General features: G+C 45.2%; 1 protein-coding gene across 2 annotated transcripts in view; it reads left to right on the forward strand.

The window, feature by feature from the left end:
• ENAH (ENAH actin regulator) overlaps positions 1 to 24,730 on the forward strand; it is a 131,463-nt gene that overhangs the window by 38,078 nt on the left and 68,655 nt on the right. For both annotated transcript variants that reach the window (XM_040351376.1, XM_040351378.1), the window contains exon 2: positions 24,556 to 24,721. In XM_040351376.1, coding sequence (XP_040207310.1) covers positions 24,556 to 24,721 — 166 coding nt within the window. The remainder of the gene's footprint in view (positions 1 to 24,555; positions 24,722 to 24,730) is intronic.

A 24,730-nucleotide genomic window follows, 5' to 3' on the forward strand; every position in this document is an offset into this window, starting at 1 on the left:
TAATAATATATATTTTTTTCTCCAATCACTACTGGTAGCTGTAGCAAAAAAAAAAAAAAAAAAACTATCTCTTCTGGGTGAGCTGTGTACATTGCATGGATTTTAAAGGGGAAAAAAAACTGAATTCGATAATTTTCCATGAACTGTTGTGTGCTAAGAATCAGATTATTCGATCGCTTCATGATTAAAGCAGATGAAAAATACTACTTTCTTTAATGTGTACTAGGCAATAGTTCCACTATGTCCTTTTCAAGACTGATTCCTGAATGGGAGTGTGTGTTCATTATAACCACCTGGCGCACTTTCGCTTTCAGGCTCTTCTCACATTGTTGTGATGTGGGAACCCTGCAAATCCACTGCCATTTCCCACATCGAACCTGACTCGCAGACAGTTCACACTGCCATATGTGAACCACTGGGAGTGTCTATACAAAGTTAATGATGCCCCCAGATCGGTTTGCATATCGCAGTGCGAACTGTCAATTCAGACAGGAAGCTGATCGCATGGGTGTGAAAACCCAATGCGATCAGATCCTGGTGCGGACCAAAAAAAGGGCCCTGCACGAGCTTGGTCCTAATGTGATGCAAATTCAGCCATACAATCTGATGCAGATGTCTGGGAAAATCGGTGAGCCAGTCACACAGGCAGGGAATTGCATTTCTGGGGGAATTCTGTACACCGCAGGGTTATCTCCATATTTAACCACTTCCCGCCCGGCCTATGGCCGATTTACGTCCGGGAAGTGGTTATGAAATCCTGACAGGACGTCCATGGACGTCCTGCAGGATTTCATGCCGCGCGCGCCCGTGGGGGCGCGCATCGCGGCGATCGGTGATGCGGGGTGTCAGTCTGACACCCTGCATCTCCGATCTCGGTAAAGAGCCTCCGGCGGAGACTCTTTACCACGTGATCAGCCGTGTCCAACCACGGCTGATCACGATGTAAACAGGAAGAGCCGCCGATGGCTCTTCCTCACTCGCGTCTGACAGACGCGAGTAGAGGATAGCCGATCGGCGGCTCTCCTGACAGGGGGGGTTCGGGCTGATTGTTTATCAGCGCAGCCCCCCCTCGGATCGCCACACTGGACCACCAGGGATGCCCACCCTGGAGCACCAGGGTGGGCAAAAAAAAAAAAAAAACAGCAAAAAAAAAAAAAAAAAAAGTCTAAAAAAAATATATAAAAAAAAATCATTAAAAAAAAGATGCCAGTCAGTGCCCACAAATGGGCACTGACTGGCAACCTGCCAAAAATCAGTGCTGCCACCCCAGTGTCCATCAGCGCCACCCCAGTGTCCATCAGCGCCACCCCAGTGTCCATCAGCGCCACCCCAGTGTCCATCAGCGCCACCCCAGTGTCCATCAGCGCCACCCCAGTGTCCATCAGTGCCCAGTGCCCACCTATCAGTGCCCATCTGTGCCACCCATCAGTGCCGCCTATGTGTGCCCATCAGTGCCGCCTATGTGTGCCCATCAGTGCCGCCTATGTGTGCCCATCAGTGCCGCCTATGTGTGCCCATCAGTGCCGCCTATGAGTGCCCATCAGTGCCGCCTATGAGTGCCCATCAGTGCCGCCTATGAGTGCCCATCAGTGTCGCATACCAGCGCCGCCAATCAGTGCCATCTCATCGGTGCCCATTAGTGACGCCATATCAGTGCCCGTAATTGAAAGAGAAAACTTATTTACAAAAAAATTAACAGAAAAAAATAAAAATGTAATTTTTTTTCCAAATTTTCAGCCTTTTTTTAGTTGTTGCGCAAAAAAAAAAAATCGCAGAGGTGATCAAATACCACCAAAAGAAAGCTCTATTTGTGGGGAAAAAAGGACGTCAATTTTGTTTGGGTACAGTGTAGCATGGCCGCGCAATTGCCATTCAAAGTGCGACAGTGCTGAAAGCTGAAAATTGGCTTGGGCGGGAAGCTGCGTAAGTACCTGGTATGGAAGTGGTTAAATTACTGTTTTAGAATATATATTGTTAGGGTTGTCCCGATACCACTTTTCTAAGTACAAGTACCAATACTTTTTTTTTTTTTTCAAGTACTTGCCGATACTGATGCACTTTTTTTTTTTATCTCGCGTGACAGTGGCACGTGTGTGTGTGTGTGTGTGTGTGTATATATATATGTATATATATATATATGTGTGTGTGTGTGTGTGTGTGTGTGTGTGTATATATATATGTATATATATATATATGTGTGTGTGTGTGTGTGTGTATGTATATATATATGTATATATGTATATATGTATATATATATATATATATATATCAATCAATTTAAAAAAAAAATTCCCCTGTTGGGGGGGGGGGGGGGGGGGCTTTGGTGAGATATCAAGGATCTTAACAGACCTCTGACATCTCACCTTTGAGACAAAGAAATGGACTAAGGACACAGATTCCCCAGTCCCTTTCTCAGCAGCCTCAGCTGTACTGAAAATGGACAGGAGACATAAGCTCCTCTCTATTCATAAACTGAAACATCGTAAATAGCAGTTACAATGTTTCAGTTCTGTGGACGGACAGAGTCAGTGATCACTGACTTTGTTCATTCGGAAAAGGAGCCGGGTTTACTGGCTCCTACCTCCGCTCTTTATCCTGACAGCTTGAGGGCAGAGGAGGACATGGACAGGGACACGGAGCACAACAGAGGGGGACGACGACACAGAGTGCGGCTGGGGAGTGCAGCACAACGGAGGGGGGACACAGCATGGACGGGCTGAGCACCACCACGGAGGTGGGACACCGAGCGCGGATGGGGAGAGCAGCACAACGGAGGGGGACATGGGACACGGAGGAGGACAGCAGCAGTATGGAATGGGGGACTGGTACAAGTACTCGGGCAAATGCTCGGTAGCGATACCCGTATCGGGACAACCCTAATTGTCATCAATGCGAATGAAACTGGCATTTTTCTTTGTGGAACTAGTCCCCTTCGGGGCATGTTTCTCCATTTAATGAAATTGCTTTTAGTGCCAGTTCACACTAGAATCGCACAGGCACGCAGCGTTCCTTGTGACTTTTTATGCTGGAGAGAACATTTACTTGTTCTCAGAGATAGCCAGGTCACGTGATATTGACATCACACATGTGGGCGTGTATACAGGCTGCAGTGAAAATCTCCTCCTACCTGAACTCTCGGCACTGGAGAAACTGCGCAGTTTATCATGTAAGCGTGGTATACAGATTATCCCAAAAGGTATATCGTGGAAGTATTTTAACCACTTAAGGACCGTTTCCTGCACATATACGTTGGCAGAATGGCACAGGCACGTCGCCTTTAAGAGCCCAGCCGTGGGCCACGTGACCCGGTCCAAAGCACTGTGACCGCGGCACCTGCGGACCCAAACGCTGCCGGTGTCCCGCGATCGGTCACAGGAGCTGAAGAACGGGGAGAGGTGTGTGTAAACACTACTTCCCCGTTCTTCACAGTGGCATTGTCATTGATCGTCTGTTCCCTGATATAGGGAAAGATGATCAATGACATCACAAGTCCAGCCCTACAGTTAGAAACACATGAGGTCACTTAACTCCTACAGCGCCCCCTAGTGGTTAACTCCTAAACTGCAATTGTCATTTTCACAATAATGAATGCATTTTTATAGCACTTTTTACTGTGAAAATGACAATGGTCCCAAAAATGTGTCAAAATTGTCCGATGTGTCCGCCATAGTGTCGTAGTCACGGGAAAAAAAAAACGCTAATCGCCGCTATTAGTAGTAAAAAAAAATATTGATGAAAATGCCATAAAACTATCCCCTATTTGTAAACACTATAAATTTTGCGCAAACCAATCGTTAAACGCTTATTGCGTTTTTTTTAACCAAAAATAGGTAGAAGAATACGTACATATCGGCCTAAACTGAGGAAAAACGTTTTTTTTATATATTTTTGGGGGATATTTATTACAGCAAAAAGTAAAATTTTTTGAATTTTTTCAAAATTGTCGCTCTATTTTTGTTTATAGCACAAAAAATAAAAACCGCAGAGGTGATCAAATACCACCAAAAGAAAGCTCAATTTGTGGGCGGAAAAAAGGACGTCAATTTTGTTTGGGAGCCACGTCGCACGACCGCGCAATTGTCCGTTAAAGCGACGCAGTGCCGAATCTTGGAAAAAGGGGCAAGGTCCTTAACCTGCATATTGGTCCGGGTCTTAAGTGGTTAATGTAAAAAGATTTATAAGCTCTGGGCACTGTGGGGGGGGGCTGATGAACTATTTTCATATTACTGGGTTTAGTAACACTTTAAGGCCGGCCATTTACAGAGTGAATTTGTTTCCTGTATTTAGCTGCTTGGCTTGAGCTGGTGTTGCAGGAGGTGTAAGTCAGCCTCTGGTTATCGGAACTGTCATTTTATCTCCATCCTTTCCTCTCCATGATCTAATTTTGGGCATGTCTGCATTCTTTGTCTCCTATAAAGCCAACAACCCCCCCTCCCCCTCCCCCTCCAGAAAGAATTTTGGAGCTGGTGGTCAATTGCTCCTTCCCAGGCTCTAGCTGTTTGCACAGCCCATCCTTGCAGGGAGAACTTATTACAAGAGGTGTGAACCCGCTGCCGTCTTCTCAGCTGTTTACTCGCTGTGGACTGGTAAACATGCTTTGAATGGTTTTCTCCGCAACTGCTTTTCTGAAGGACGTTTTGTGTGGTTAGTGCGATGCCCGCCTGCTGCATTCTTCTCCAACACTGTGACATCTTTCAGTGTTAGGGCTGCCTTGTGTGCTTCACACCTGTGTGCTTCTTAAAGGGACCTAATCTTGCTTGTCAGGACCTAGAATCCAATATATCTCTCATGGTAAAGCTGAAACATAATCTGCTGGTGGGCGTTTAAAGGCAGAGACTGCATTTGCAGCAGCAGACCACCCTAGGTAACACCCACAAGTGATCTCCAAACTGTAACTTTTTTTTCCCCCCTGCATTTGTACCAGCTAGCCTTTTCGCCGGCGGGCACATTCGACGGAACATCGGGAAAACGTTGTGTCTGCCGCTCTGCGCATGCTGTTCTAACTAACGAACATATTCAACTTAAAGAGGAGTTCCACCCAAATTTGGAACTTCCTCTTAACCCACTCCTCTCCCCCTTACATGCCACATTTGGCATGTAATTTTTTTGGGGGGGGAGTGGGGGCTTCAGCACGAGTGGGACTTCCTGTCCCACTTCCTCCTTCCTGTAGGCGACTAAGCTTAATCGCCTTCAGGAAGTGGCTGCTGTAGGCGATCGCCTAGGACACGTCACAGGTCCTAGGCGATCTCCTGGCCAATTACACGGCGCCTGGCCGCGCCGCTCGCGCATGCGCAGTGCCGCTTGCGCATGCGCAGTGGGTGCCCGGCCGTGAAGCCGAAAGCTGTCACGGCCGGGTACCCACACTGAAGATGAAGACGCCGGCCGGGGAGGGGGGGAGAGGAGCGGAGCCCCGGCTGGCGTGTCGCTGGAGCAGGTAAGTGCCTGTTTATTAAAAGCCAGCAGCTACACTTTTTGTTGCTGCTGACTTTTAATAAACATACAAATGGCTGGAACTCCCCTTTAAGAACAAACCTACAGTCCCTAACCCGTTCGTAACTCGGGGACTGCCTGTATTTGTGGAAGCGCCAGTGCCTCGCCAAGGCCCCCTGCATAATGCGCTCCTGACTTTTTTATCGTGAGAGTCTCTCACAGTTGGAGCATATATAGCAGTGAATAAATTGAGGGCCTGGAGCAAGCCCTCTCCTTAAAGGGGAGTTCCAGGCATTTTTTATGTTTATTAAAAGTCAGCGGCTACAAAAATAAACATGCACTCACCTGCTCCACGTTCCAGCAAAGCGCCGGCCGGAGCGTCGCTCCTCTCCGGCCGGCATCCTCATTGTTGCTGTGGGCAACCGGCTGTGACAGCTTTTGGCTTCACTGGCGGGTACTCACTGCGCATGCGCGTGAGCGCTAACCGATTGGACAGGCGATCGCCTGGGACCTGTCACGTGTCCCAGGCGTTCGCCTACAGGGAGGGGGCCGCCAAAAGGCTATGACGCATCGCCTTAGTGGCCCCTCGGCGGAAGTGGGATGTCCCACTCCTCCTGAAGCCCCCTACCCCCCCTCCCCCAAAAAAAATTACATGCCAAATGTGGCATGTAAGGGGGCGAGGAGTGGATTAAGCGGAAGTTCCACTTTTGGGTGAAACTCCGCTTTAAAGGAACAGGGACATATTGGTAGCCCAGCAAGAGCACAGTGGCAGCTGGCTGCTCCTGGCTCCCCCCCCCCTTCAAGCAGTGCCTTCAGAGAAAGCTGCTTGCTCCCGAGCCACTGCTCTAAGTGTCCATAAGTCCCACAGAGCCGCAGATTGCCCACCTCCTTATTGGCTGTGATTGACAGTAGTGGGAGACGATGGGCTCCCACTGCTGTCTCCACCAATGAGGGAGAATCCACATATAACCAAGGCTTGAACCTTGCTGGATTGGGGTGGGGGCCACAGCATATAGAATGCATGAAGGTAAAAAACCTTCAGCCTTTAGATCCACTTGAAGGCATCTAGGGCTGAAACAACTAATCGATAATGAAATTAATCGATTACTATTTTCATAATCGATTAATCGGGCAGTAACCTAATGGGTTAAAAAAAGAGTTGGCCATTTATAGTACAAAAAGATTACTACGAAAAATCTTTGTACATTCGCTGAAAAAGAATGCTGTTTGAACTTTTCACTTGCTTTTCACATTTACTTTTAAAATGAATGTCATTTCTGAAAGTAAACCACATACACGGTCTGAATTATTTTTTGACCAAGAAGTTTTCTATTTCTAAACTTCCCCATCACTGTGGTTGAAAACGTTGACTTGACCCCACTCACTATTAGAAAATCGAACAAACGTTCTTAAAAAAAAATATATATATATATTTTTTGATGGAAGACGTTGTATGGCCACACTTTTGTTTTTTAAGGTTATTAATTGGTTAATCGTTTAATCGAAACAATAATCGGCCAACTAATCGATTATGAAAATAATCGTTAGTTGCAGCCCTAAAGGCATCCAATGTATATCCACGCCATATCCAGTAACGAGGTATACAAAAATCGTAACCATTCCAATCCATAACTAGCCTTTGTGATTGGGTGCACTTGGCCTTTTGAATGCTTTTAAATGCCAAGGTGGGATCTGGGGTCTTAGAGACCTCGCATCTCTCCATAAAGAGTACTTGTCTTTGCCTATTGCTATCACAAGAATGTTTACATTCCTTCTGACCGCAATAAGTGATCAGAATTTTTTTTCTTAAGGGACAGTATATATAATTTAAAATTAAGAAATTATACCCCATCTCTCTGTGCTTGCGCGCAAAGGTTAACGCATACGTAAGTTGACGCTGCAAATGTAAACGGTGTTTAAACCACACAAGTGAGGTATCGTTGGAGCGATATCAATAATTCTAGCACTGGACCTCCTCTGTAACTCTCTAAACTGGTAACCTGTAGAAGTTTTTAAATTGTCGCCTATGGAGGTTTTTAAGTACTGTAGCTTGTCACCATACAAGTGTGCGCAATTTTAAAACATGACATGGGTTGGGGGAGCGGTGCAATATGCAGGTGGGGGCTGGGTAGGGGGAACGGGCTGTATAATGTAAAGGGGTCCAGATTATTGATTTCTTAGCAAGTGAATGTGGCCCTCCATGCTTCCACATACATTGAATCTAGCCCTTAAGTGGAAAAAGTTTGCTGACCCCTGAAGTAGAGGTTCTAGCGGTTCTCTTCTGTGGCCTTTATGGTGGGTCTTCTGTCCCTTCTGTTGTTTTTTTTTTAATTACTTTTTAATGTGATGAATAGTGGAACCTGTCCTCTTATACAGAAAAAGGTACTCGGTAAGGCCCCATTCACACTGGGGCGAGAGGTGCACTGACGGTACAGCGGCACTATTTATAGCCCCTATACCATCGGAATTGCCACGGTATTCGGCCGCTAGCGGTGCAGTTTTAACCCCCCGCTAGCGTCTGAAAAAGGGTTAATACCGCCCTCAATGCGCCGTCCCATTGTTTTCAATGGGAAAGGATCGGTAAGCGCAAGGCTCCAAAGATGCGGCTAGCAGGACGTTTGGAGCGGTCCTGCTAGCGCACCGCTTCAGTGTGAAAGCCATCGGAGCAGGAGTTTTTCAGGCGGTATTTAAGGCGCTATTTTTAAAAACACCTTGTGTGAAAGGGGCCTAATGAGCATACCCAGCATCAAAGGAGATAAGGGTGATTTCCGAATGTTCTAGGCCTATGATATGCTTTGCTTAAAGGAGACTTTTTTTAGTCCGCTAGATGACTAGAGGCTACTATGAGTATGGAACATCTAAAGGGACAAGCCAGGACATTTTGATTGCTCGCTCCATCTGGCACCTCACAGTGAAGACCTCCAGAATGGGTCTGAAGTTAAAGGGGTTGTAAAGGGAAAAAAAATGTTTTCATAATAAACATCCTTTACCTGCTGACATTCCTCTTTTCACTTCCTCGTGGTTCGTTTTTGCTCAGAAGTTGCTCTATTTCTTCTCTGTTCTGTTCACTTCCTGCGTGTCTGATTTTACTGACCACCGTGAAGGGAGGCTTTACTGCGGTGGTCAGTAACGTGCTCACCCCCTCCTGGGAACTACATTTGTGTGGCAGGACGCTTTCTACGTGTTGGAGACTTCAAGGAGGTGTGAATTACTGGGCGTGCCGCAATGCATACTGGGAAATGTAGTTCTTACATGAACGAGCGTTGCAAACCAGGAAGTGAATGAGAGAACAGAAACTAGAACGCCGGAGGTGATATAGATGAAGGAATTTAATAGGTATTTACTCGTTTTTTAACAGAATCATTACACTATTCTGTCTGTCTACCTTGCAGATATTACTTTTAGGCAAACATGTATTTTCCTTTACAACTCAAGTGTCCACCATTCCAGCTGAGGGAGCGTGAGGTCAACTAAAGTCATTTCACCAAGTGAAGTTGTCCTTTTAATGGCAATAATCCTAAAGCATTATCCAAATGTAAATCCTCTGTCCTGTTTGTTATCTGCGGTGTGTCTAGCCGTTGCTTGTTATAGCAGGTTGCAGCCCTTTGCACCATTATTGAAGGTCCCCTGTGCTTTGAAGCTTTACAAACTGCTTTCCTGGTTCTCTGATTCAATCAGTTTTGACGTCCTGTTCCTGATTTATATTCAGTCTTGTGACTGGGAACGCTGACAGGCCAGTTTGGACATTGTGCTATGCCTCTAAACCTGTTACAGAACAACTCTGCACTAAACAAAACCTTTTCTGTAGTTTCCACTGGCAGAGCCGCTAAATATTACCCAATAACAATTCCGTCTGTTCCCAAGCCTGGGAGGGCTGATGCCTAATTTACCTATGGTGACTATCTCTGTCCTAAGACACCCGGACTAACTTGCCCACCCTACTTTAAACCTAGATTGAGGGGATCAGTGGACTGTCATTGTTGACCTTGTTCTCAAAGCACGTTAGTTTACTGGCTGTCGCACCTGCACACTTCTTTATGGCCTGGTTCACACCTATGCAATTTGCAGTTTGCATATTCCAGGTGCATTTTGCATTTTTTTTTTTTTTTTTTTTTTAATGCACATTTTTGGTCCATTGAAATCTATGAACCAGAAAAAAATCCCTGGCCCTAAAAAAATCCCTGGCCCTGAACGTGACCCCTAGGAAACAATGTTAAATGGACTGTAGTGTGTTTCTGCAAAACCTGAAAACGCACTAAAAAATGCATAGGTATGAACCAGGCCTAAGGGGTCATTGATGAACGGGTTTGCAAAGCCATAGATTCTTTGATTTGTGAGACATTTGCTTGATTCCCCCATCAACAGTCAGTGTTAATGGGGGAATCCCTCTCGCAGCGCTTTTGTGTTCTGGGCGGGGGAATTGGGGGCGGCAGGCAGGGGCATGTGGAGCAACTATAGCCGTTGGCATTATTCGTATGCCAAAAATCTGACAGGCTGATTGTACTGAAGTCGATCATTGGACAATCAGCCTGCCCATACATGGATCGAATCTCAGCTGGTCCCTGCTGAACCAGACAAAATTGAGTCCGTCTATGGCCAGCTTTTAAAGAACTAATAGTCTTTTATTTGCATGCATTTTCTTGAGTAATCCACAGTTAAAGCGGAGGTTCACCCAAATAACATACATATAAGATCATATTCTTTATACTTCCAACATGTACAGTAGGCCCTTTTTTTTGTGTTTTTTTTTTTGGGCTGTACATACCTTATAATCTATATTTGCAATCCGGCTTCTCACTCCCGCGGGAGTAGGCGTTTCTATGCTGCGGCGCAATGTCATCTGGGACTTCGCCCAGATGATTGACGTCCTTGAAAAAAAGTCCCCCCGGCGGATAAGGCCCCCCCCCTATTGCGTAGGCACGTCAAAGTTTCCAAAAGAACCCGAACATGCAGAGCTGCGAGTCAGTTCTACATGGCGCCTGCGCACCGACTAGGAGCCGTGTAGAGCTGACTGCGCAGGCGCCGTATAGAGCTGGCGCGCAGCTCTGCATGTTCGGGTTCTTTCGGAAACTCCGTGACTTTCGTGACACGCCTACGCAATAGGGGGGGGCCTTATCCGCCGGGGGGAACTTTTTCTCAAGGACGTCAATCATCTGGGCGAAGTCCCAGATGACATTGCGCCGCAGCATAGAAACGCCTACCCCCGCGGGAGTGAGAAGCCGGATTGCAAATATAGATTATAAGGTATGTGCAGCCTTTTTTTTTTTTCGCTGTACTTGCCGTTTAATCGTCCACTTTCGTTTCAGACTCTGGCGGGCAAATAGGCGTTCCTATGAAGAGGGGAACATGATTGACGTCTGGCTATGGCGCGTCCCGAAAATAGCCGAAATAGGACTCGGATATATATACGGCGCCTGCGCAGTCAGCTCCTAGTCTGTGCGCAGGCGCCGTATAGCGCCGTGAAGAGCCGAGTCCTACTCCGGCTATTTTCGGAACGCGTGACGCGCTGTAGCCGGACGTCAATCATGTTCCCCTCTTCATAGGAACACCCACTCCCCGCGGGAGTCTGAAACGAAACTGAAGGATTAAACGGTAAGTACAGCGCAGTATGCTAGTAAGCTGTATGGGATGGTACATAGTTTTTTAGGGTGAAGCTCCGCTTTAAACTAGATCAGTGTGAAAGACCAGCATTTCCAGACAGAGATTGGCAATAGTTTGTACCTGTCTCCACCATAAAGTGTGATGATACATAATCTAAAATACGTTGTGATATAAAATATTGCAACAACCACCATTTTATTCTCTAGGGTCTCTGCTTATATATATATATTGTGTATATGATGCTTCAGTTTATGAATGGAGAGGAGCCTCTCTCCATTCATTTCAGCTGAGGCTGCAGAAAAAGGGACTGGGGAATCTATGTCCCTAGTCCTTTTCTCTGTCTTAAAGGGGAGATGTCAGAGGTCTGTTAGGACCCCTGATATCTCACCAATGCCCCCGAACAGGGCTAATTATGAAAAAAAAATTGCAAAAAATTATTTAAAAAAAATAAAATGTAAATAATAGAAAAAAAACACACACACTGACAATCCACTACCCCCCCCCCTCTAAAAAAAAAAATATAGTAATAAAAAAAAAAATACTGTCGCATGACATTAAAAAAAAAAAAAGTTTCGGTATCGGTGAGTACTTGAAAAAAAGTATCGGTACTTGTACTCGGTCTCAAAAAAGTGATATCGGGACAACCCTAAAGGAAAGCATAAGGACTTCCTTATCAGAAATTAGGCTTTCTTTACAAGTACAGAGAATACCCTGTGTTATAAGTTAATTTTTTAAATCGCTGGAAAACTATAACCTTTTTTTCCTTTTTTATAAATCGCCATTTAGCTGTTAAATTCTTGGTCATTTTTTCCGCCTGTTACCCGGGAATCACTTTTATCCCTTCTCTTGCTACGTGTTCATGTCTTTTAATACCCAGATTCTCCCAATGTCAAGTTTTAAAATACCTGTCTATTTTGGATGTCACAGGATCTTTATGGAACAGCAGCTTTATAAGTTGCATGGTTTTGGATGGAGAACCCTGGCTGGCGGGTAAAATTTCAGCCTTTGGTTTATTTTGGGGATTGGGCGCATTCCTTCAGTGGTGATTACAGTACGTGAAAGGAGAGCTTTCTGTTTAAACATGGTCCTGTTCAGCGTCTGCTAACACTTTGCCTTAACCACTTCAATACCAGGCACTTACCCCCCTTCCTGCCCAAGCCAATTTTCAGCTTTCTGCGCTGTCAAGATGATATAATGCCCGGTCATGCTACACTGTACCCAAACAGAATTTTTATCATTTTGTTCCCACAAGTAGAGCTTTCTTTTGGTGGTATTTGATCACCTCTGCGGTTTTTATTTTTTGCTAAACAAAACAAATTTTGAAAAACTATACGTTTTTTTTTGTCATACAATTTTGTAAATACGTTTTCTCCTTCACTAATGGGCACTCATAAGCGGCAGCAATGACTGGCACCGGCAAATGACACTGGTAGGTGGCACTGATGGACACTCATGGGTGGCACTGATGGGCACGCCCCAGTGTTTTTACACTGCGGAGGCTTGAGAGGCGCTTTTCAGGAACTTTTTTTAGCGATAAAATGCCTAAAAAAGCACATTCAGTGTGAAAGGGGTCTAATCATTCAGTCTGTGTCTGTCCAATCCCAGTGTTTTTATGTGCCTGGGGGAGATGGGTGCAGTGTCCAACCCCAATGCTGTCGCCTGTCATTCTATGGCAGGCTAATATGAACTGTAGCTGGATGCTGTATCTAGTGGTACTCGTGCTCAGGGATGTCTGCCTGGAATGCAGGTATTCTGTACTTTTGGGGTATAGTACCCCTTGGTACAGCCACAGCACCCCATAGACTGAGTGGTGCTGGACGCTGCACCTGTACCACCTAAACAAAGCCACCAAGGTTTGATGCAAACAAACTAAAGTATCCCAACAGTTACCAACAGTTACCAATTTTATAAAAAAAAAATGTTCACTAAATTAAGGTTCATGTAAGTTTAAGTTGAAATTTGCATATCTCTTGCAACAGAATCAAGCGCTGCTTTCACCGCACGACTGGAAAAGCCTGAGGCCTCTTGCCATTGACTATCTGCAACTTTCCTCCTTCAGATGCGCACAACTCTGCACACGATGCATCCCAGTGGGAATGAAGCAGAGTCATTAACAATTTTTCTTTTGTAGAGGATTGAGATCCTCACTACGGCCCTCCCAGCTGTTGCAGAACTACACGTCCCATGAGGCATTGTAAATCCCTGACATTTACAGACATGTCTAGGCATGATGTGAGTTCTAGTTCTTAAACAACTGGAGGGCCATAGTTTGAAATCCCCTGCTCTAGAGTAGAGCTGCACGAATCGTTATCGCGATCTTTTTCCCGTTGCGATTCTTGACACAGGGTTTCACAATCTTTGACATGAAAAGAATTTTCTCTCTGCTCTCAGCCAAAAGTCAAAGTCTGGGCAATCTGCCAAGTTTTGAAAACATTCTTTATCAGTGGAAAGTGAAGTCTAAACATTGTATCACATCAAAGGAATAAACTTCTGTATGTAAATTAGGAACGTTTAACCACTAAGCCCCCATTCACACCTAGGCGTTTTTACTCCTGTAGTGCTACGCCGCTGCCGCCAGAGGGATAAAAACACATGTCCCTCTATGGAGATGGTTCACATCTCCACGCCGGACGCCTCCTGCCTGAAAAAAGGTCCCGGACCTTTTTTTCAGGCGGCGTTCGGCTAGGAGATGGGAAGCATCTCCATAGAGGGGGTCAATCTGGGGCACATCTAGGCGGACAATACCGGCGTTTTGTCGCCGCAAATCGTGGTACAAAACGCCGCTATTTGTACCGCGATTTGCGGCGACAAAACGCCGGGAATTTGTCTGCCTAGGTGTGAATGGAGCCTTAAACACCAAACCATTTTCTGACAGCTCTTTTCAAGTTAAAAATCTATTTTTTTTTTGCTAGAAAATTACTTGGAACCCCCAAACATTCTATACATTTTTTTGTATAGACCCTAGAGAATAAAATGGCGGTTGTTGCAATATTTTATGTTGCACTGTATTTGCGCAGCAGTCTTTGTAAATGCAATGTTTTTGGAAAACAAACTAGCCAGTAAAGTTAGCCCATTTTTTAATTTTTTTTTTGTATAAATGTAAGATTTAACGCCGTGAGAATCGTGATCTTCATTCTAAGCAAAAAAATTGCGATTCTCATTTTGGCCAGAATCGTGCAGCTCTACTCTAGAGTGTAGAGGAACCCAGATGAAAGGAGTCGGGAACCCCTGGCCAGCAGATTCAGCTGCTGGGCAAACCTGTTTCGGTAATGCTGAACGCCGGCTTCTGTCGTACCGACTCCACTACCCACGGGCTGAATGTCAGCCAGTTTCTATTGAACCCGCCGATGCCGCCCGACATTTGGCCTGTGTGTACTGGGCTTTAAACTAGCAGATTCCTGCATTTACACAAACCAGGTAGATGGAGGAATACCGCCCACCAGGACATTGTATTCTGACAGCGGGACACGTCAATGTACAGATACACTGATCAGCAGCTGCAGCCAGAAGACAGAAGTCAATCAAAGGATCAACTTCTGTGGAGCGGGGATCGCCACGCACTAATGGGAATCTGGACACTCCCTGCTGAACTGGCCACATTTTAATTTGTGCATCGCCAGCTTTAAAGTTACAAAATACACTAAAACCGTAATTGGTCAGAATTACTGTACAGTCTGCCTTCACAGCTTAAAGACCTAATGTTATAATACATGTAAAGCCTTGGCTGGATAGCAATGAATCACTTGATTCATCATGGCTTTTCTGTCTCATTCCCCCTATTTGCTGTCTAATAATCGTCTGATAAGTGTGAGAGTTTCCAGACGGATGGAGATGCCAGTATAGACAGGTTAGATGTTGCATGGTTGTACTGTCATTGCTCTTGCAGGTACATGCAGCCTTGTAGGAAATGATTGTGCCCTCAGGTGAGCAAGCTGGCGCTGGCTGGAGTAATGTGCATGCAGATATTTGTTTACACCTCATTGTCTGGAGACTGTGTACCGTCACGTTGTATCACTTTGTTCTTTGTACCTCATATTCTCTTTTGTAACATTCAGCTCTCTGTTACCCGTGTCTGGGTTTTAACGAGGGAATGAGCATAGAGGTAACATTTTTCATATTTAATTTACGGTAGAGTCAAAGTAACCTGGAGAACAAGAAAACTAAATGTCATAGTAATAGACCAGTGCTCTATAAACTGTGCCCCAAGGACCCAATGCTGCTCTTTACATGCCTTTTTATCTGGTCCTTGGCACCCTATTCCTCCCACGATGGGGTACTATTCCTCCCCCTGACACCCTCTCCCCCCAACGACCCCGGGGTACTATTCCTCCCACTGACCCCCCCCAACGACCCGTGGTACTATTACTCCCACTGACCCGTGGTACTATTCCTCCCACTGACCCGTGGTACTATTCCTCCCACTGACCCGTGGTACTATTCCTCCCACTGACCCGTGGTACTATTCCTCCCACTGACCCGTGGTACTATTCCTCCCACTGACCCGTGGTACTATTCCTCCCACTGACCCGTGGTACTATTCCTCCCACTGACCCGTGGTACTATTCCTCCCACTGACCCGTGGTGCTATTCCTCCCACTGACCCGTGGTGCTATTCCTCCCAACGACCGGTGGTGCTATGCCTCCCAACGACCCGTGGTACTATTCCTCCCACTGACCCCCCAACGACGCGGGGTCCCACTGTCCACAGCCTGCCAACAAAATTTTTCATGTTTAGTTTTCTTGTTCTCAAGGTTACTTTGACTCTGCCGTAAATTAAAAGTCATAGTAATAGACCAGTGCTCTTTAATCTGTGCCCCAAGGACCCAATGCTGCCTTTTTATCTGGTCCTTGGCACCCTATTCCTCCCACGATGGGGTACTATTCCTCTCCTTGACCCCCCCCCCCCCCCCCCCAACGACCCTGGGGTACTATTCCTCCCCCAACGACCCGTGGAACTATTCCTTCCACTGACCCCCCCTCAATGACCCGGGGTACTATTCCTCCCACTGACCCCCCAATGATGCGGGGTCTCACTGTACTGTCCACAGTCTGCCAACCCCCCCCCCCAGCTTTTACGTTTACCTATAACATCATATCAGCTGAATGTCAAAGATGAAGTATGACCAATTTTGTACATTTGCAAAGTAAAAATAAGTAGCCTCTAATGAAGTGCGCCCCATCTCTGGGCTGCGCCAGCGTTTTAAAGTGGAGCTTCACCCAAAGGGCTAAGTTTCGCTTTAAGCACTCCCCACCCCTAACCCAAGACCCCCCCCTCTAGAAGCTGGAAATGACTTTGGTACATACCACTACTCCAGTGATCTCCACTAGCTTCTGGGTCTTGTGCCAGACAGCTGCATCCTGAACACAGGAGGTGGTCTGCTCGGCACGGGCGCCATTCAGAGATTGCTTTGCGTTTTTTCTCAATGAATGCAAATCTTTCTCAGACTGGATGGGGTGGAGAGGAGAGACGCGAGATTACAATCTTTCACAGGATCTGACTGTAGTAGCGCCAACTGCTACAATGATTGTTGGCTCCCCCAACGGCCCTTTAGGTATGAGGGATGCATACTTGCATTATGCCAAGCTGGACCTACAGTATGTACTGTAAGTATGCAATAAAGTTCATTTCTTGAATTCAAGTGGCTGTAATTTTTTTTTTACCTTTGTGCATTCTATGTGGTGTGCAGATACCCAACAACGCCTACCCCCCCCCCCCCCCCCCCCCGAATCTTCCTTCAGCTTTATAACCACCCATGCAGAGGTACAAGCAGAAAGGACGAAGTGTCTACAGGAAAAATAAAAAATCATAAAAACTATTTTTAACCTGCCAAAATGTGTATCAATTTTTACTAAGGCTAGGTTCACACTTGTGCGTGTGGCTGCTGCACCCAAAACCGCTCAAGGCAAAAAGGCGCTGCAGTTTAGATGTGTTGGGTGCCGTTAATCCCAATGGCACCCCCATGCACCAGAAATGGTCTCCCTGCATTTCGGTTTCCATGCATGCCACATTTTCAGAAAAGGTTTTTCCTGAGGCACCCATGAATGGGCTGTGATGCTCACTCACAGAGCCACACAAGTGTGAACCAGGCCTTAAAGGTGTGTGTGTGTGTTTGTTTGTTTTTTTTAAGACTAGCCTTGTGGCCTGAAAATGTGAATTTATTCTCGTGAAATTAAAATTCTGAAAAAGCTATTTTTTTTTTTTTTTTTTTTTTTGTGCCATCTCTGATGTTTGGATTCTTTCTGAGGCCTGCATTGGGCATGCATGGCGTGTTTGAGCTGCTTTCTGTGCGCTTTGGAAAGCGTGCATAGCAGAGTGTTATTAATAACCGTGTATTAAACATAGATCTCAGTCTGCATTGACATTTCTGTGGGCGAGTCCCTGATTCTCTCCAATGTACACTGGTTTTGTGACTCATAATCCTACAGGTGGCTTTCCCTTCCAAAACAAAGGCTGGAAGGGTTAAAGGGGAACTCCAGCTCACTGGAAATTAAATCATTCATCCTACATTGTAAGGATTTCAGATGTGGTATTTTCTTGCCAGGGCCCTTGCTAAAAATGACTGCTAAATCTGAGTGTTGGAATACCGAATGTTGCACCCTGGTACCCGCCATTGATAAACACTGATTGGGGGCTTCCTGCTCTGTGCAGTTTGCTGCCTGTAATCCTGTCTTAGAGGGTGGCGAAGGCTTTGGAGAAGAGCTGAAAGACTGGCCGCAGCTGGGGAATGGGGAATTCTGAGCAGACTACAGGTTGGGTACTGTTACCATAGTTGCAAAGAAAAAGCATTGGATGTAAACACATTAAAAAAAAAAAAAAAAAAATGTCACAATGTACAGTATAAGATTTCCTATCATCTGTGCCCAGTCTTGCCACACAGTTAATCCAGCTCTGAGCAATCCTCTTTTTTATTGTTCAGTGAAATAAAACGGACTTGGAGAAAAACCTTAGTCCGTTCCGCCCCCTTGCTGTGAGCGACCGGTTATTTACATATCTCATGCACTAGCCTGGAGTGGAGACTGGAATTATTTTTTAATTCCCACCCCCACTCCTTTTCTGAAGTCATGTGGTTACTTTTCGGGATTTTGACTGGATGTTAGTGATCCTAGCAGAATTTAGTGTAAGGAATACATAAGAAAAAAATGCATGTTGACAAGGGGAGTGTAGAGGAGGGCGGGGAGTCTACTGACATCACGACTCCACCCACAAAGCTCCAGACAACAGATTCACCCACAGAATCTGCAGTTTTTTAGTTCTTATAACAGACAGAGGGGGAAACATTTGACAGGTAAGGACTAAGGATGAGCTCTGGCGTGTTCGCATAGTACACGTGCAGAGCCCGCCAGGAAGTGTGCACGGCGCTGTGCCAATCGCAGCCAGGGAGACATTGTCCTGATGCTCGGCTGCAGATATGCGAACACGCCAGAGCTCATCCTTGGTAAGGATACATGCAGGAGGCATGTATATCCTTATAGATCAGCACTATGGCAGTAGTTTAGAAAGGATGAGAGTGGGTTTACATCCACTTTAAAAGGGAGATCTGTCAATAAAAGCTGAACTCTAAACTGGCCAAAAAAAAGTTTCCTGTCCTCTCATAAGCATGGGCACAACATAATGCTTATGTTCTCAACTTGTCGCCATCATATACATGGACCAGTGGTGGTTGCAAGCTGAGGGTTTGTTGGCACCACCTGAGGAGGAGCTGTTTGGTGGCACTGGATGTCACTGACAGAACCAGCAGATAGCCTGTAGGACCATACTTTTCTCACTATTGGAATCCTCCTTTCCCAAGAAGACAAAACAAGCTTTATATACTGGCATGGGGGGACATAAATTGAATATTTTGACCAGTCTTGTTTTAAAGCCTGCTTGGCTGTACTTCTTCCTTTTGGATCACAGTTTGTTCTGCACTCCTGTGACCCATTTTCCGCCAGCAGCAGGATATAAAGCTTACTGTCGGATGACATCACAGTACCGGTCCTGGCTGGGGGAAATATCGCGACCATATGGTCGGGATCCACCAAGGAGCCTCGACCGGCACCAGCCCCTCCTGCCCCCTCCATAACCCAGAGCGTCAGTGAGCACAAGGAAGGTGGTGGGCACTGAGAACTGAGCGATCAGCGATGTTTGCTCGGTTCTCAGTCTTGGAGCTGTTGGAACAGATGCAGCATCACACTGATGCTGCATCCGCCTAGGTAAGTGTGATTTCTTAAAAAAAAATAAAAATACTTTAATGTCCCACCGTTTTGCTTGTTACCCCCACTGTCATTGATGGTTGTCTGGGCAGACAAGCAATTGGCAGCCAATCGGCACAGTTCCTGATTATGTGATTGCTATGACAGCCAATCATAGTGAGCACATTGGTTTGTTGACAACAGCCCACCAGCTGAGCTATCATCTTGGCATGGCATGACAGCCACCTGTTTTTTAAAGTGAAAAGAGAAAAAAAATGCATTAGAAAAAGCTATAAGCTATTACTTGTAAAATATATATATATATATATATATATATATATATATATATATATATATATATATATATATATATATATATATATATATATATATATATATATATATATATATTTTTGTTTTTATTGTGTTATTCATTAATATAAAGAACTAAGGGAATGTATTAAAAGACCAGCAAAAAAAGTACCAGTTCTTGTAGATCCTAGAAAAATGTGAACATTATTTAGGGAGACAAATCGGTCACTGTTACAGTCCAGCTAACCAGTGCATGCTGTCACTGCTAAAATTGGCCTTGGCATCAGTGACCTCTGGTGACATAAGGGTTAAGAGGATCACCATGGTACAATCAGGAAGCAAAGCTGGCGCGTGTATTGAGGCAATAAGTACATATATAATTAGATCTATAAAGAAAATGATATCTATTTATATATCTCAACTTCCTCTTTAGCGCTGATTGAGGCTGCATGCACCTGTGGTTGTGGTGAATAGATCCATTTATTACATGACACATTTGTGGTACGGTGGTGTCCTGTTGCTTCATGAGTGGGAAGCCACAGGGTTTTGTCACTTAAAAACAAGCTGAAATGTCAGATTTGTCACCTCCTCAGTGCTGACATCTGGTAGAGCAGTGTTTTTAAAGATTAAGCAGATATGTAATGCAGCCTTTAGTAGACCTATACTCTTTCTAACAACTGAGTCTTGTATGGTGTTTACCTTTTTATTAACCTATTAAAATAAACTGCTTGGTGGCTTTGTCATGGATGGGTACTTAGGTGGACTATTGTGGGGCATCTCCAGTGTTGTGGTCTTTATTAGTCTGTGGAATGGGGTAGGGGCAGAGATTTGGCACAAAACCTACAGAATTATTTTCTGCAAAGTGTTTTTCATACATCTTGTCCCATAATGCTCAAGAGCCATAGGTCTTTTACTGGTCATGATAAAAGTCGGCGGGCAGCCATTGCCAGAAGGCAGTACGATGCGTTGCTCCAGCACCGTGTGTGTGTGTGTGTGTGTGTGTGTGTGTGTGTGTGTGTGTTTGTTTGTTTGTTTGTTTGTTTGTTTGTTTTTTTTTAAAGAGAATTTTTAAAGAGAAAAAAAAAAAAAAGGAAACCCACGTAGGGGTCAGAACTTAAAGCGGGGGTTCACCCTAAATTTTATTTTATTTTTTCTACCATGCCATCCAGCATACTAGCGCGAGCTACAGTATGCCTTTTTATTTTATTTTTTTGCGCCATACTCCGTTTAATCCTGTAGTTAAGTTTCAGACTCCCCGCGAGGAGTAGGCGTTCCTATGCAGAGGGGAACATGATTGACGGCCGGCTATGGCGCGTCACGCTTCCCGAAAATAGCCGAAATAGGACTTGGCTCTTCACGGCACCTGCGCAGTCAGCTCCTAGTCTGTGCGCAGGCGCCGTATAGCGCCGTGAAGAGCAGAGTCCTACTCCGGCTATTTTCGGGAAGCGTGACGCTCCATAGCCGGCCGTCAATCATGTTCCCCTCTGCATAGGAACGCCCATTCCCCGCGGGGAGTCTGAAATTTAACTACGGGATTAAACTGTGAGTACGGCGCAAAAAATAAAAAATAAAGGCATACTGTAGCTCACGCTAGTATGCTGGATTTCATGGTAGAAACTTGTTTTTTAGGGTGAACCACCGCTTTAAGCAGACTGGCAACTGCCACATGTCCTGACAGTACACAAAAACAAAAGGTAACATGGTAAAAAGCCGCCTATCATACGTGTGAGTGTGGCTCACGCTCAACCCCAAAGCAAAGTTCTACACGAAAGGTGGAACTTCTGTTCATTTGTCTGCCACCCACGCCCCCCCCCCCCTCCCCTCCGATGACACATTTGGCATCTTTCGGGGGGAGTGGATATCTGTCTTGACAGGTAACTTGTCCCCACTTCCAGGAGACCGGGCCATGGCGAATTCCATCAGCGGCTTGGCTCCCATCTCCCCCCCCCCTCCCCACTGGGACAGTAGCAGAGCACAGCTGTGCTTCGCACATGCGCAGTAGGGACCCGGCGGGTTCCCTTGCCAGCAATGGCAGTGCCAACATTCCTGGACTCCAGGACAGATAAGTGTCCTATTAAGTCAGCAGCTGCAGTATGTGTAGCTGCAGGCTTTTAATTTTTTTTTCAGGGGTGGGCAGACCTCCATTTTAAGAGTTAGAGGGGCAAAGCTCACCCTCAGTCTACCCAACAAGGCCTTAATCGTACATAGGGGGTTTTTGCTTAATGAGAAGTATCCAACGATTGTGCCATGGAGTCATACTGAAGCCACCTAGACTATACTTTGTCGAATTTTTTGGGGCACCCTCTGTTGTAGTAAGTGTCCTTTTTATATAGGGGCAGAGTGGTTATTGACCAGCTTCATCCAGAATGTGACTGTTGGAGTAGAAAGCTTCTTCCATGTGAGAGTGATGACCTTCCTGACGTAGAATAGGAGAAGCCCCAGCCATGTCCACTCTGCCACCATAGGGGCTAGATCTTCGACCAAGCCCGGTATGCAGACACACTGATTGGAAGGGAAAAAAAACTTCCGGAGACCGTGTAGATGATGCAGACTAATAACCCCCAATATTGTTTGATGACAGGGCATGACCAGAAGATGTAAGTGAAATCTCCCATAGGGTGAGCACATCTCCAGCAGTCTGGTGGGGTGTTCAGGTCCACCTTATGAAATCTGAACACTCATGGTGAAATAGGCTCTGTGCACTATTTTAAATTTGGATGAGTCCGTCACTGAAGCAGACAAGTTGTTTAAAAAGGGGGTTCAAAGATGCACTTTATTAAAAATTTGCGGTGACATCCAACACACTACAGCAAAATGCAACAATTTGAATTTTCCCACACCAACCAGAAAACCTCCAAATAAGTCCTAAGGTGCAAAACGCTTCAGAGTTGCTGTCGTTTTTTTTTAAATGAAGCCAAGTATGTTGTGACATCATTGGCATGCGGTTGTCGGTTTCTTATGCTTTTTCATATCTGTATAGATTTACAGGATGTAGAACACTTGACCACTTGTTGGGACCTTGCATCTGCTTTGATCGTTCATGAGCAACACATGCAGGGCCGTCTTTAAGGCAGGGCAAAAGGGGCAGCTGTCCTGGGCCCCGTCGTTGGGCACAAAGCAACTGCCTCATACTTGTCAACCATCCCGTTTTAAATTCCCTTGTCCCTTGATGTTTTAGTCCTGTGCTGTGTCCTAATATCTCAGTGTGAAGTGCTGCGACTAATGCTGCTCAGCTCTGCCCTATTGTGTACGGATGACTCACCTGCAGACCCGGTGTTTTACATGTAAATAACCGGAATTGCTATGTTAATAGCGTCTGCATTCATATGTAAATTGTGATGGTCCGTGGCATTGATATGTAAATAAAGGAAGCATTCATATGTATATCATGCCCCCTTGAGGTCATATCGACCATCACCTATACTGAATGCTGCCCACTGGGGGAGGTAAAGGGGCATGATTGAAAGTCCTGCTCACCTCCCAGTCCAGTGCAAGCAGTGAGGAGATTGGTTGCTAGAGATAACTGTACAGTAATACTGCTCACTGATGTGCTGTAGCCTCTAGCAACCAATCAACAAGCAGAAATCGTGTGCACCAACCTCTAGTAATCAGTCAGTAAGAGGTAATGATATGCTGTAACCTTTGGCAACCAATTGCTGCCTGATCTGATACAGTAAACTGATTTTGAGTCTAGCTGCTTTTTATTGTAGGTCTCGGAGAAAGTGGAGAGCGAAATTGCATGGAAGAGGGGGCCCCAATTCCCCCCCCCCCCCCCCAGGGTCCAATCAATATTAGACGACCCTGAACACATGCTGTGTGTCACTTATCCTTTATTTGATTTGATCTCCTGTAAATCAAATATGAAAAAGTAAATGAAAATATTCTATAGCCTGTGTAATATTTTACCAGGGCTGTGGAGTCGGTAGATAAATGTTCCGACTCCTCAGTTTTATGTACTTCCGACTCCGACTCCCCGACTCCGACTCCTCTGTATTAATATGCAAAATGTATTTTATACATTCCTTGAGGGAAAGAAACGCAACCTACCACAGGACTACTGGCTGGGAAGCCAGCAGTCTACTGTATTGCACAGTTTAAGCAAAAGACAAACACAATGAAAACAATCAAGTGACTGGATAGTAGCAGCAGGCATAAACATCAGGAACAGGATCTTTACCAGTTAAAAAATACAAACCACATTATTTGGTTGTTTTAGAACAAAAACAAAGCTTATCTATAATGAACCAAAAACAAAATCTGTAAAACCTAGAAATGGTTTATATTAATCTTGAAATGTAGTTCTAGGCTTAGCAAATGCAAATCAATTCAATGTAGAGTTCTAAGGAAGAGAATTGCCTCTGCCAGATCCTCTTTCATAGAGGCTCTTAAGTCAGACTTTATTATTTTTAGGGCTGAAAATAATCTTTCGACACTGACTTGGGTGGGTGGCATTGCAGTAACTATTCTGGCCACATCACTAACGATCTCTGGATAAACAAGGATGGCTTCTTCAACAGTAAGTTTTGATGAGCGATCATACTTTTCAACTTCTTTTAGTGCTTTATAAAACTCCTGTTGGAATTTTTTTATTTGGACACTTACTGGTTCTCTAACATGCGTTCCCTGTAAAAGCAGAACACAACACTATGGAAAGTATAAGTATTGCAGCTCCTAATTGTGCGTTGCGTGCCATATAGTGAAGCACATGAAAAGCATGCTTCTTCACGGTCACTTAACGTGTTCGTTTTGCGGTTACGTGAGGCACTGCATGCATTGGTCTTTATTCTTACAGTAGAGAAGTCATTAATTATAACTTTTTGTGAATTGGGACATTTAAACTTGCTTTTTTTTTTTTTAATTCCAATCTAAATTTAGTAGGAGTCGGAGTCTGAGTCGGTGCATTGTTTGCCGACTCCGACTCCAGGTACCCAAAATTTCCCCCGACTCCACAGCCCTGTATTTTACAGTAAAAATGATTTCTAATTTTAGAAAGTGACAATGTGTGAGTAATAACCATGGCCTCTTCTTGTGTCCTTGCAGTGAACAGAGCATCTGCCAGGCCCGGGCTGCTGTTATGGTGTATGACGATGCCAACAAGAAATGGATACCAGCCGGTGGCTCTACGGGATTTAGCAGAGTCCATATTTATCACCATACAGGAAACAATACGTTCCGGGTGGTAGGCCGCAAGATCCAGGATCACCAGGTGAGTGAT

The sequence above is a fragment of the Rana temporaria genome, chromosome 4 (assembly GCF_905171775.1).
Source record: "Rana temporaria chromosome 4, aRanTem1.1, whole genome shotgun sequence".
In the NCBI taxonomy this organism is placed as follows: domain Eukaryota; kingdom Metazoa; phylum Chordata; class Amphibia; order Anura; family Ranidae; genus Rana; species Rana temporaria.